The sequence below is a fragment of the Rhinolophus ferrumequinum genome, chromosome 17, assembly GCF_004115265.2.
Source record: "Rhinolophus ferrumequinum isolate MPI-CBG mRhiFer1 chromosome 17, mRhiFer1_v1.p, whole genome shotgun sequence".
NCBI lineage: Eukaryota > Metazoa > Chordata > Mammalia > Chiroptera > Rhinolophidae > Rhinolophus > Rhinolophus ferrumequinum.
This window is the reverse complement of record NC_046300.1, coordinates 57,940,302-57,955,038: the sequence shown is the minus strand read 5'-3', so window position 1 is coordinate 57,955,038 and position 14,737 is coordinate 57,940,302. Positions and strand designations below refer to the sequence as shown.

The 14,737-nt window shown below is 46.4% G+C and overlaps 1 protein-coding gene across 3 annotated transcripts in view; it reads right to left on the bottom strand.

Moving 5' to 3' along the window:
• The window catches only part of ATXN7 (ataxin 7), a 122,682-nt gene that overhangs the window by 68,355 nt on the left and 39,590 nt on the right, over positions 1-14,737 (bottom strand). For all 3 annotated transcript variants that reach the window (XM_033132242.1, XM_033132241.1, XM_033132243.1), the window contains exons 3-4: positions 13,825-14,133; positions 13,530-13,598 (exon numbers count right to left, since the gene is read on the bottom strand). In XM_033132242.1, coding sequence (XP_032988133.1) covers positions 13,530-13,598; positions 13,825-14,122 — 367 coding nt within the window. In that variant the 5' untranslated portion in view covers positions 14,123-14,133. The remainder of the gene's footprint in view (positions 1-13,529; positions 13,599-13,824; positions 14,134-14,737) is intronic.

Sequence of the window (14,737 nt, the reverse complement as noted above, 5' to 3'; positions counted from 1 at the left end):
CCTTAAGCATACATGTCACTTTCCTGCTATGTTTAAGAAACTTCTAAATTGTCACTACCTGTTTCAGCTAACAAACTATTAGGATACGCTTTCCGAGAGTCAATCACTTCTCCACCACACATTCTAGAAAGTACACACTCTATGGACTTTAAACAAACCCTTCCAAGTACGCGGGCACACACCCACCCCAAGGCTGTAAGTCCTAGGTTTGCAGGCGATACTACCCCTCTCCCCACCAGCACCTCTCCACTGCTGCTATTCCCTAAAACACCAACCAAGCGACTTCCTTGATTTTATTTAAACTGCTCTCCAGAATGTGCTGGTACATTGTTCACCAATAAATCAAAGCCTATTTCAAGTGTCCCCTCATAAAAGGCAGCTCAACAAGCAGAAATTAGCCCTTTTAATTTGACAAACCAGGGAACCCTCTGGCTTTGAAGTTATCTAGACCAGAAATCCCAGCTTTGCCACTTACAAACTGTGTGATTTGTGGCAAGTTAACTTGCGTAGACTCAGTTTTCTCATCTTTCAAATGGGGATAACGTAAGCACCTGCTTCACAGCACTGCAGTGAAGATTAAGTGGGCATCAGGTGAAGCGCTTAGTACAGTGGAAGACACACAGGAAGTGCTCAAACCATGAGAGCCTCTATCATTACTAGTACTCACTACCAGGGACTGGCAAGGATGCTTCCTTTTTCAGGTTCTCAAATACTTTCTAAAAGCATTTTCCCACTCTTAAATAAAACAGGTATGCAAACCATATGGCTATCAGGATTTGACACGTTTTCATAATTCTTAAATGCCATCTATCAAAATCCTGTATTTAAGGAGCTGTTTTTATTTCAGGATTACTAGTAAGGAAAAAAAGAGGATCTTGGTGAAATTTCATCAGACCTGCCCGGCACTTGACGAATACTCGTGCTTCCCAACTTTATTAATCTGTTTGGTTTTTAAATCATAAAAAAAAATTGTTTATTTGTTACCCTGGCATCACCACCTCTTCAATGAGAACACTGTAATTCATAGACAGATAATAAATTCTCACAACACAGATTATTTTCATCAACTGCCACCACATTTTAAGAAAACATCTACTGAACACAAGATCTTTTAAAGAAATGGCCACCGCGGCTGCTAGTTAACAATGAAAAGCTCATCAGACATGGAGCCGACTCAAGTTAGAGGAATGGAACGAGGAGCACACAAAATCTACAGCAAACTCTGCTTCTGTCTCCAGTACAGCAGTTCATCCGAGGAAACAGAAAAAGGCCTAGACACAGAAATAAGGAGAAGGGAGAAAATACATTTCCTACTTAGAAGCCGACAAAAGCACAGAGATTATCTTGGGAAAGAAAACCCCAGTGATGTAACAGAGGGATTCATTTATTCATACATAACCAGTTATTCCAAAACCCAAACCATTTCTCTCCTCACAGCATATTGTTCCTTCCCCAAAAAGAGGGTGCTAGAACTCTGCGAACAAAGATGAACAATGCTCTATCAAACTTAATATCCGACAGGGAATTAAATGATATTGCAGGGAACACTACCGCCCTGCCCCCAGCAAGAAGCCAAAGAATATCATTAGTGGGAAGTCTACAATCTTTTTCCCCTTCAGGTCAATTTTGCAAATTGAGCCAAGACCTATGTAAAAACTTCTCATAATTCATCCTACCGGGCATTGAAACCCCAAATCTAACAGTAATGACACATTTTAGCAAGATTAATGGCTTGCTTTGTAGCAACACAAGATACTACCGCATGATTTTTGATAAGGGCTATAAAGTGAAAGACAGTGACATGGAGGACCCTTTAAGGAGGGGACACCTGAACTAAGCAGGGGTGGGGGCAGGAGGAGAAGCAGAGGCAGAGGGAATGGCATATGCACGGGGTCAGAGTGGGGAAGAGCCCAGTGATGGAGAAGAACTGGAAGAAGGCCTGTGTGCCTGAGGCACAGCAGGCAAAGGGGAAAATGGAAGAGGAGGAGGATGGACAACCTGGCAGAGGCCGGACTGAGCAGAGCCTGTGGGCCGCAGGAAAGGGAACCGGAGTTTGAACAGGCTACCGGGTCCTGTGTGATCTACCTTCCCGACTCGCCCCCAAGCCCTCAGCCTCGCACTGCTACGATTTCCCCTCCCCACACTCCTCCTGCCACCCTGGCCCGCTGGTCCTCAGCCACTCCGGATCCTCTCCCAGCAGAGCCTCTGGGCTTGCCATCCCTTCTGCCTGTAGGCTCTCAGGAGATTCACCTGGCTCGTGCCTTCAGAGCCCACAGGTCTGGGTTCAGAAAACTCCTCTCACCCCCTTTCGACTTGTATTCTACCCTTGCTTTTTCTCCAGAACACTTATCACCACCTAACATCTATTTCACTGTTCTCTTTAAATTGTTGCCTGTCTTCCCCACTAAAATAGAAGCTCTGTGAGGGCAGTTCTAGAATGTTGGCGGTTTTTCTGAAAATTTGAATACCTAGCACAAAGTAGGAGCTCAATCAATACACGCTGAATAAAGTGAATGCAAACAAACAGAAACCACGACAGGGTTTTATCAGGAAGAAACAATCGTCACTTTCTCAGGGTCTCATTACCTAGACACTGGAGGATTTCACATGAAGGAGAGGCAGGCTTCATGAGCCACTGGCCTCCAGCTTCATTCTGGCCACTCCCAAATCAATTTCCTCACTGCTACGCTCATCTTCCGAAGCCCAGCCTTGGACAAAGCACCAACTGCCTTTTGGGACGACCTGCCTCCTGCTGCACCCAGCTCACTGTCCTGCCCTCCCCAATTCTCCCCCCCATCCCCCCCGCCCCAGGGCTGCAGCCAAGTTCCAGGCTCCCCCTCTGAGATGTCCTCCCCCCACCCACACACACCTCACAAGTGCGCCCGTCCTCATCCCGCAGGCCCCCACTTTTCCCCTTTACCTCCTCCAGGTAGCCTTCCTTCCTTGTTCCCTGTTTCCCCAACCCGTGCTGACCGCAGTCCACCTCAGGGTGTTGAGATTCCTGATTTTCTCGGCTCTCACCACCACGATCCAAAGCCTCACAGACCTTACTGGGAAATTTGGGTTCCTTCTAATTGTACTGGGAGGCCTCTAAAGGGTACATGGCACCCTGTTTACTTGGCTAACCCTGTGTCTGTTTTGAGAAAAAGAGACAAAATTCTTCCTCCTGCCCTCTTCTCAACTGATGACTTCCTAACTTCTCTCTTACTTCACATAAATGACGGGAAGAACTAGCTACCTTGTTCTTCTAATCCCCAATCCCCACCTCTAACTGACCCACATGCGTTTCCTCTCATTACAGCAGAAGGAAGTCCGTGATTCTATCCAACACTGACACATTCACTTGGGTTCGGAGTCCCACCCCTTTCCCCAAACCAAGGTATTACCCTGGTGCTTATCCATTGTCTCACACGACTTCAATTATTCCTCACTCTTGGATCATCTCCACAGGCAGCAAAACATGTCCTAATACTATGCACAAAAAACAAAACAAAACAGAATAAACCTTCCCTTCATTCCCGTTATCCACGCCCCCATCCTGCCATTGCCTCATTTCTCCATTCTTTTTCAAAGCAAAACTCTCAAGACCTGCCTGCCTTGCCCTCTCCACTTCCTCAGCTCAGTCCGTACGCCTCCTGCAATCAGGCATCTGCCGCTCCAAGTCTCCAGCCGAGGGGCGTTAGTGCCCTCCACACCTCCATTCCGTGGCCTGGGTCTCCTCCACTTCCCAGCAACACCTGACACAGGCAGTTTTCCTCTGCAGTTCTACACCACACACTGCCCTCGTTTCCCTTCCCAGCTCCGTGGAGACCCCTCCGCTCTTCTGCAGGCCCCTCCTCGCCACCACCCGCTCGCTCAGTGCGGCGCAGCCCTTGCCTCTCTTCGCACCGTATTGGAACTGCCCCCTCCTGCGGCTTCCGATGCCCACTGTACACTGATGAGGCACATTCACCCAGTGTCCCCAAGTTCCAGATTACATTCAACCTCCGACTCCACAGCTACACACGCATACCCAGGAAGTACATCGAACACAGTGCGGCCCAAAACAGAGCTCCTGACCCCGAGTCTCCACATTTTCTGCCATTCCTCGGCTCATTCAATGGTACCACCGGGCTCTCAAGCTTCAGACCCCAATCCTTACCTTTCTCCCTCATCCACATCCAATTCTGCGCTAAAGTACGTCAACGCCGCCTCCAAAACACATCCTTAACAGGACAACCATCACCAGCATCTACCTCACCATCACCTCTCACCTAGGCTTGGAGTTCTTACACCCTGCCCCCATCCACTCACCTCATGACAGCCAGTGGTCTTCACACATTAGGCATTAAATGAGGCCCTGCTCCAGCTGAAGTTAGCCCTCCCCCCAGCAGCTCCCACGACCCTCAGGACAAAGCCAAATGCCTGACCTTGGCCTCTGTGATCTGAACTTCACGAGCCTCCTTGCCCTCCACTCTTCTCCATTCCCATCTCAGAGGCCATGTGTTTGCTTTTGCCTTCTGCTCGGAACGTACTCCCTCCTCCATCCAGATGACCCAGTGGCCACTTTTCTCTCATCATTCGGATCTCAGCTCCAATGTTAGAATCCCAGCAAAGCCTTCCTGGTCATGTTAGCCAGAACCCTCCCTCCCCCACTCCCAACGCATTCTCCTACTTTACTGACTTCATGGCACTCAGTGTCCTTGAGAAATGTTTGTGTATTTACTGTGTCTCACTTCACCAGAGGGCAGGGGCTCTTTCTGACTGTGTCACTCTATCCCCAACACCCACCCAAGAACCTGGCACCTAGTGGGTAACTCCATAAATATTTGCTAACCAAATGCCTGAACTGGAGGTAGGCCTGTGCCTTACCTTGTTTGCAGTTGTACCCTCGGATTCTAGCCCAGCAAAAGGCACAGAGAATGCACCTGTCAAATGTTTGTGGGATGAAAGATAAATGAATTAAGGTGAAACAGCCAGAGGATTCTCAAGGCAGGAATCCCATTGGACTAATTACCCTGAGGCCGGCCCAACAACAGGGTCTGAATGTTGTCAGGAAGTGAAATGACCAGGCTGAACAATTTCAGTCCTGCCTGTCAGTAAGTGCTCCAAGGAGTTACATGGGTGTCCTCAATCAACATGAAGCTCCCCGAGTCCAAGTCCTACAACTGAAGATTTAAAATTGGTCCAGAGTGGGATTACAGAGAATGAAGGCTTTCATATTCCATACTTCCATTATCAGTAAAATCTTTACAATAAGTATATATTAACTTCCATAATAATACTAATGTTTCCTTCCCGTTTAAAAATATGTCTCTATAGTTTCCAAAGAGAATAAGGTAACTAAAATAGAGAACTGCTTCAAGTTAAAATGGAAATTTCCAAGAATTGAAAAGGCAATTTTCTAAATTCCCTCCTCAGACAGAAAGCCCCGTGACTACCACCAGGCACACATAAAGCCAGGTAATCGCAGCCTCAGTTATCTCTGATCCAATACCCAACTTAGAAAGAATGACTGTATTCTGTTGGCTGTAATTTACCTTTCCTGTCCGGGGAAAAAAAGGTTTGTAAAACACTACAAGAAGCTCTCTAAAGAAACGCAAACTACAGGCTTGCAGAACAGGCGCAAGCACAACTCTGCACAAGCACGGGGAAGGGAAAGACCCACATCGGGCTTCTCTCTGTGAGTAAACAGACAACTAAAGGAGGAAACAAGAAATGTCAACTCCCACTTCTCCTTTTTACTAAGTCCAAGAAAGTCTGACACTGGGGTGCAGGTACTGTCTATTATCCTGAGCATGCTGAGGTTTCCTCTCACTGCCTACATATTGCCTGCTAAAAGAAAACTGGCATTTCACTTCCTGCTGCTCCCGAGAGTCCTGGCTGCCCCCTTGATTAGAGGCCTGCTCAGGGCACTGTATTCTCATTGATAAAATGACAACATTAGCAACTAACATTTACTGAATAGTTACTCTGCTAGACACTGTACAAAGTGCTGGACCTGCATTATACCATTTAATCCTCCCCACCAGTATGAGGAACCACCACTATTCCCATTTTACAGGTAAGTTAACTGAGGCTTAGCAAAGCTACCTACTAGAGAAGAGATCTGAACCCATCTGTCTAATTCCAGAACCGGAGTTTCTAGTACTGCCTCCCTCTTCAAGTTGCCTTTTGCAGACTTAGCACATGGGACCCCTTTTCTGCATAACACCTACTAATAGCACACAGAAGCTAGGTTGCGTGGAAGGTGCTTTAGGAAGTTGATTTAAAGCAGTGGTTCTCAAACACCAAAATACATACTTATCTCCAGAAAGTCCAAAAAAAAAAAAGAGAGAGAGAGAGAGAGAGAGAGAGAGAGAGAGAGAGAGAGAGAGAAATAAGGACAGTGCAGTGAGTCTTCCCTAAACCTAAACTTTCTTCAAATTTAAAGGACTGTCCTTTATTCAAAATAATGGCCCTCACACTTTTATGGCGGTAAGAATTATATATGTATCTAATTATACATATTATAAAACGCTGGCAACCCTATGTTTGGTCCTCAGTTCATTGCAGAAACTTTCTGGCTTAAAATATAAACGCCTAAGAACCATTGACTAAAAGCATTCTTCTTTTTCTTTCTTTTTTCTTCCTACTGCATTATTACAATTCAGGATTGTGTAACACATCTGTATAATCTGGGAGGGGAGTATTTTCTGTTTTAAGATTGTGAATCCCATTGATAATGAACTATTACTTTTTCTTACTACAAGCTTACATAGAAGATAAAAAGCATTTCAAGTTAGCAGGGTCTTTATTACAAAGAATAAGAACACTTAATCTCATTTTATATTATGAGTGCCTGAAATGCAAAAACCATTCTTCTCCTTCTCTTGCTCCTTTATAATAATCCCTGCTGTACAAGATGAATATAAATGTAATCCTCTGCCTTTCTCTGGAAAGTACAGTAACTCCAACTGTTAAGTCTACTAACAGGCTTCTTTTTCTCCTTAGAACTTCAATCAAAAAATACTTTAATAATCAGAGGGGCACATTTATTAGAAATACTGCCATAAACTTTGAATATCAATGTGATTAAAAGCAATCTTGCATTGAAATGCTATTTAAATAGTGAAATTTCACTTCTCTTTTTTTAAAGGATTTTTTTAATGGCACAAATCCCAGATGATTGTTTGCTATCTGCTACAACCTTAGCTTTCATTTGATCTTTTTAAAAAGCCAATTACTTCTAATACAAACTGCACGCTTCCCCTCCCCCTCAAAGAAAGGATTTTCTAAAAGAACTGCTAAATACAACACACAGACTGTTGTAAGACACAGCAAGGAAAAGGCTCTGATATTTTTACTTAAAATTTTTTTTTTTTTTTTGGTAAAGGTCAGTATGCATAGCCGAGGATAGAATAACAAAGGTCACGCAACCTGCTCAAGTTCATGAGAAGCACGTGCACCTTCTGGAATGGGCTCGGCACAGCAGAGGGTTAGGCACATGTGCTGCGGAGTTAGGCAGATCTGGGTTACAGGGCCTCGTACATGCTTTGTGATCTCACTGAGGTAGGTACCTCACTCCTCGCAGTCTCAGTCTCCTCCTCTGTAAAATGGGGATAACGGTAACACCTAGATGAAAGGATTGCTGTGAAGATTCCAGAAAGTGAAACTGTGCTGGCACTCAGTAAAAGTTCTCCCGGAGCTGGAAGTGTCCACATACACAGAGGAACATTGTGAGATGAGGACATGAGGGAGCAGGATGTCCTTGTTAGGAAGAAATGAGACGACATACAATGTAAGTCCTACTCAATAATGACGCATAAACTCCTTGCGCTTCCCTCCTGAGATCAGAGTTTACAAGAACCAATCAAACTACACAGAGTACGACTCGGGAATCCCATCCTATTACAGGTAACAAGCATAGTTTCCAGCAACGTGAAGCCTGGAGGGTTGAGGAATTCAGCACGGATTGTGCCAGGTGTTGCACTTTTCAGCAAGTACCAAATCACAAAGATGTGTGATCTAAGGGCACTGTGTGCCCTTTTCATCAATCAAAATGCAGATGTTTCCTGGTGAATCCACCTTATAACCCCCAAGACCTCCAACAGGGTTTCCCTTTCTCTGAGCCAGCTCAAGGACAGAAATTCTGAAGAATGTGAATCAGGCAACCTTTCAAATATCCCATACAAGTTATAGATTCTTTCACTAGAATATTTACATACCACCCAGGGACTCAATAGAAACCAAGCACCATCCTGAGTCCAAGGCTCTTGGACGCTGGGGCAGTAACAGCTCTGCACTGCTCTGTATCTGAATTGCCCTGAAACAGGTATCTGCCCTAGAAGAGTGGCAGTGAATGACAACAGCAAACAAGGACAGGTACCTTCTTACACAAAACTGTTTCTCTCTACATATATTCTCTTCTAGCTCAACATTACTTCTTCAATACTGAATAAACTTTTGGTTTAAGAATAGTGGATTTTACTATTTTGAAGATTCGCCCTCTCAAAACAGAAAGTTCAGAGTCCGAGAATCACATTCTGTAGAATGAATTTCCCTTCATTACCCAAGGAACCCATCAGGATAAGAACAGCAAGCATATTTTGTAACGAGACAGACAGTGAGCTTTGGACTTAGTGGGCTGTATGTTCTGTAGCACCTACTCAACTCTGCTACCCATCCTATGGAGACAGCAGCCGCAGACACTAAGTAAATGCATGGCAGTGGCTGTGTTGAATGAAATGTTACTTATGGACAGTGACATCGGAATTTCATATATTGTTCACGTCATGAAATAATCATTTTCTTTTGAGATTTTATTCCAACCATTGAACAATGTAAAAACTATTGTTAGCTGGTCTGCAAGTAGGATTTGGCCCATAGGCTGTCGCTTGCATTAAAATAGCCAAGGTGCCACTATCAGAAAGACTTCCTACTGTAGGAGTCAGCGTCTCTCTAGGTTATCAGGGGCTCTTTCACTCCTGGGTTAGTGCAGACTGTACAAGCAAAGTTACATACAGGAACTGTCGGCAAGGATGCTGCCCCCATCACTGCAGCCCTAATGCTCATCCCGGGAGCATCAAGTGTGGGCAACCTGCAAACCAATCGCCTGAGTGCTCCTTAAACGTGTACTAATGCGATTCTGACCAGTGAACCTGGATCTCACCGATTCCTGTCGGGGGCTTAGTTTCGACCTCCACTTGAGATGTAGGCTGACTGCATGCATGGCCACCTGCAGGACCCTAAACACCCATGGGGGAGATGAGAAAGGCAGCCTGGCTTGCCTCAAAAGAAGGTGCAGAGCACTTTAACGCTCCATTTTGCGGGAGACAAGCTGAAGTCCATGGAAACATAAAAAAAGAAACCAAAAGAAGTGATGTGTCTGAGACGTGCTTCAAACTGATTCAGTGCAGGGAGTGGGATAGAGACGATGTAAGATTGGGCCATGGCTCAGTTGTTGAAGCTGTACGACAGACACAAACGAGGAGGCTGGCTCATTAAAATATTTCCTCTACTTTTGTATATTTCAAATTGTCCATGCGAATAGTTGGGGAGAAGAAACAAGAGAAACCCTAAAGAAAAGTAAAAATGTTCTTTACTGCAGGGAGAGGGTTTAGTTACTTTAACAGTACTTCACACAAACACCTACTTATTTTCAGTCAACTATGAACTATTTTTTTCCCTAGGAAAGAAAAGTTGCTATTGTTATGTTGACTCAGTCTGTGTTGATTGCGGCTACCCACCTCCCTAGCCTTTTTTTTTAACCCTAGCCGCCTGTCAGTGCCAACCAGGTGCCAACCAGCCTCTTTTCCGTCTTGCCCTAGGCTCACTTATGGCCCTGTTATTATGACAGAAAAATCACCTGTCATCAAGTGTGGATATCATACGTGGTTGCCATCCTCCTCCCTTGCCTGAATATCAGAGATAAGAGAGGTGATGTCCTGTCTGCACTCTTTCTGGAAAGTGTAAATGGAGTGCTAAACTCAGAACAGAGCAATAGGAGGTGCTGAAAGACAGCCTCTGGCCTCCTTTGGAGCCATAAGGCACACCTCCCCGGGGAATCATACCTTTGAAAATTGGTCACTTGAACCCCTCATCTTTCAGTGACTCCGTTCAATCTTTCTGATAGCCCAATTAATTCATTTTGGGGGCAAATATTTACTAAGCACAAACACTGTGCAGAAGCTAAATGTATCTCCATCAGCCACACCCCTGTCCTCTGGGAGCTTCCACTCTATGAAAGGCCGTCATGTAATACACGCTACCATGGTGACAGAGTGTTTGGAGAAAGGGGAAGGATGGGGTACTTTCAATATTGTACAACAGGGTTAAGAGAAATTAGGGATAGCATCCCAAAGACAATATCATTTTCCAGTTACAAGTTTAACTCCCACAAGGACACCATATATATTGCTTTAATTTGCCATGAAATTAAGGCGTTTAATGTTTTCATTTTTAAAGGCTCCCTACATCTTCAGGCACTAATATGGAAACCTTAATCAGTTACTCATTCCAATCAATTTCATCTAAACATAATTTTGCAAACTCTAAAATTTCACAAATCAGCTAGGAAAAAGGTAATTCGTCTTTTGAGTTTAGCCATTTGAAAGTTAAAATTATCAGTTTTTTCCCACTAAAATCAACTGTGCGCTCAACTAATGTTACAAATTACAGAAAACAAGGAAATAAAAGTATGAGGATGCAGATGAAAAACAGACTGACCTCTGAAAGATAACTGAAATTTTATCCTAACATCTGTCTACCTATGCTAATAGGAAGAGGGAATGATATATCAACTAAACCACAAATAATCTCACTTCCATATTAATCAATAATTCCAACCTCTTCCACAGCATTAACCCTTGGGCAGTCTTGCCATGAGGGACCTGAACAAAATAAGCTACAAGAAGAAAAAGAGAGAACAGAGAGAGCTTAGCAGTTTTGAATTTGGGGGGGATGAAGATATGTGAAGGATCCTTGAGCATCGAAGAGAAGCTGTGAACACTTGCCCTAAAAAGCGGACAAACATACAGTACGCTTTGCACACAATTTCAGGGGAACTAAGATCTCCTAAAGCCCATGCAAGTCCCAGGTTAAAAACCCCTGACCTAGATAAAAACAAATTAGGAAATCAGGTCTCAGATTATCAGCAGTTGAAAGGGCTGAAAGGTATTAGTACGTACAGTCATTTTCAATACGGTATCTAACCTAACTTAATTTCAATCCCTATGATCACCTTGGGAAGTAGGTATTATCATCTCCTTTTACAAAAAAGGAAAGCTAAATTCCGAGAGGTGAAAAATAACTAATTCAAAGTTAAGCAACCTTCTCTCACACTCAGGATTCTAACCCCTAGCTCTGCAATCATGAACTGGAGAAGAACTCAAGAAGTCTAGTCCACATTCCTAGCCATCTTCAAAATGCAAAGTTTTGGACTTTTAGTACTTCATTCATATGATCAATTTATTTACAAATATATTTTCAACTTAATCTCACTGGCAAGAGGAATTTAGTAGGGATATAATTCCAAAACACCTTTTCTTGGTAGGAGATAATCATAACCAAAGATAAAGGATAACTGTCTAATAATTTTTGATACTTTTAAAAATGCATTTTCATTTCCTAGCAGCCTGACAAAAACTGCTACGAAAACAAAGACCCACTGCATGAGTGCTGAACCTTCTCCTGATTGGATTTTAAAGTTGTCCCAGAAAAATCCAGTCACAAATGAATAGAGAACTGCCTGAATTAAAAACTTCAGTCTCTACTGGAACCAGGCAGGCCAAGTTTCAGATGACCTGGCCACCTCAGCATCTTCTGAATGTTTAGAGCAACTTTAAAAAATGGCACCCCTAACAATCACTAATAATCTGATAGGTCAGAAGCACACACAACCAAATCCAGGACCCTTTTGTGCATCAAGAAGGTAGTTAAGAGGTCTTAGATCTTCGTGGTAAAACCTGCTAATGAATATGTCCCAAAAGAAAATAACAAATACAGCAAAAACTGGGTCCAGGCCACTAAATTAACTAGGTCTCAGTCCAGACCAAGTTGCCCAGTGAAACACTAATACACTTAACCTCTATAAGGAAATTACCAATAATTAGCACACTGTTTTCATACAGATTTAGACACGCTTTATGGGAAATGTATCCACACCCAGAGAATGAAAACTAAGAACCAGAGCGGGTCAGGTCCTCTAAAGCTCCACTGCAACTGCTTCCTATGAGAGTTGCCACCTAGTGATTTTAATTTTTTAAGTCCAGGCAGGCTGCCAATTCAACACTAAAACCGGACTAACAACTGACTTTTCCTATTGCAACATCGCCAGCAAGTCCTGTGCTTTCCCTCTTTCCTTTGCTCTCAAACAGCAATTCTCATTTTCAAAATCAACTAATTTGCTCTATAATCTGTTCCAATTGGAAGCTCTCAGAGAGCTGCCAATGGAATTATTCTTTCTCCTAGTGCCAAGAGGCCAACAAGTGGCCAATTCAAAAAGCCGAAACAGTGAATGTGAAGAAAAGACAGGCACTAAAAACAAGAAATACATGTGAAGACAGGAATAATGGGCCAACGCTGGACTTTAATATGTTCTACTCACCAAAGTTCTACCTATTCTTGGGCTCCAGACAACTATGCCAGAATAAATAGCTACACATGAGAAATAAAACTGCATAGAGGAATCTACACTCAATATTTTGGATACCAAACTTCACTCAATGCCTTGTCCATAGTACCACTGAAAAAAGTAACTCGAAATGAACCTAAAGTTGACTGGCCTCCAGAAGTCCTTTCTGACCAACGTGCAGAGGCATTAGACAGCAAAGGTTGACTATTCAAGGAAAAATAAAATCTGAAGGAAGTCTCACTTTCCAGACCACCTGACAAGGCATACCTTTAGCTACAGGCACTGCCCTGGAGTATCCTTCTACCAGACAAGTTGTATTAAAAACTGACTCATAATTGGACTCCGATTTCACCTTTAAGGCACTAAAGGCTTGTTTCACCATATAAAGTTCTGGCCTTTGCCCCTCCCTGATCTTGGCAGCTCACAAAAAAATCTGACCAACTGCTCCTCAGTTGTGATGATCCTGTTGAACCTTTGCAACTTAAATTCCATAAAAATAAGGCTGCACAGGCAAGGCGTCATTTTTTTGTTTTTAAGTTCAGGATTCATTTTGACGGCCAGCAGAAAATTCCAGGTGGCAAGGTTTCCTTTCCAGAACCCTTTAAAGCATTTGTGGAAATGCTTCCAGAAGCCGAGCACTCCTTTCTCCACTCCTGTTTCTTCCTAAAGGAGTCAGACCTGAACCCAACGCAGGGCCCAGTGCTCATCACTGAGCCACGCTGCGCATGCGGCACCATGCCAGGCTTCCACGGAACGGTTTGAGGATGCTCCCCATCACAGGAAGCCCCCGGATGCCAGATTTTCCAAATGTTGCCTCCTCCCGCTTCTTCCTCCTCCGGCAAGGTGGGTAAGGTGGGCGAAAGTTCCCGCCCTGGTGAAGCCAGCAAGGAAACTTCCCCCAGGGTTTGCATGAACTCCTTCAGGGGGCTGGACTCACCTTCGCGACAGAGCCCCATGACTTCGCGGTTTTTCCCAAACTCCTTGAAACTTTCGTCCAATTCCGTCCCTAGGAGATACACACACACAGGAGGAGGGGAGAGGCAGGTCAGTGGCCGGGAGTGTGACGCACGCTCACGCACGCACTGAGTAGGTGCGGGCACCTTTGCGATCCCCAACCGAGCGATAGCATCTCTGACCCCCGAGGGGGCTGGTCACAGGACGGGGGGAGGGGAGGAGACGGGTGAGGATGGGCGAGCCAGGGGCGTGGGGAACAGGAAGGCGTGGACACTCACCGTCCTTCCCAGGAAGTTTGGAAGCCTCGACCCACAGATTCCACGACTGTCCCAGCATCGCTTCGGGACTGGGCAGGGGCCTGCGCTCCCCGACGGTCGCCATTGCAGCGGCGGCCGAGGTGGAGGCGGCGCCGGGGCCGCAGTCCTCCGGCCGTAGGCGCCGCGGCGGCGGCTGCTGCCGCTGGGGCTGCGAGGGCTGCTGCTGCTGCTGCTGCCGGGCGGCCGCTGCTCCGCCCGCCGCCGCCGCCGCCGCTCGGCGCGGCTCCCCCCTGACGTCATCCGCGGCCCGCTCCGACATTCTTTCCGCTCCTACAATGTAACAAAAAGGGGGAAAAGAGTCGCGCGGGGGCCGCTTTTAAGGAGGCGCCGGGGAGTTCCGGCGGCGTGCGCGGCCCGCGGGCCGGGTGGGGCGCGCTGACAGCGCCCCCCGACCGCCCAGCCCCCCAACCTGCCTCTCCCGGGCCACCCCCTGCCCGGGCGCAAAGTCCGCCGCAAGGGCTCGCTTTCGCTTTCGACTCCCGCGGCCCCTCGGGGGAGGGGACGAGCCGCCAGCGGCCCGCCACCGCGGCGCAGGGTTCCCTGCCTGCCGATGCCGCGGAGAACCAGCACGGAGGCCGGCGCCCGGGGCTGCCCCCGCCCCCGCCCCGCCACGGCTGCCCGTGGCCGGGAGGCCCGAAACGCACCCCCAGCGCTCGGGCTGCCCACCCTGAGGCCGCTCGCATCCCCGGGCCGGGCCCGGCGGCCCCCGCTCCTTCCTTCCGTCCGCGCGTCCGTCCGAGCGGCGGCGCCCGGCCCGCTCCCTTAAGCGGAGGCGCCTCCCGCTGCCTCCTCCCCCTCGCCGGTCCCTCCCTCTTAGCTCGCTCCGGCGAAGTTTGCACGTCAAGCCCCCGGAGTGGAGCCAGGGCGAAGTCGG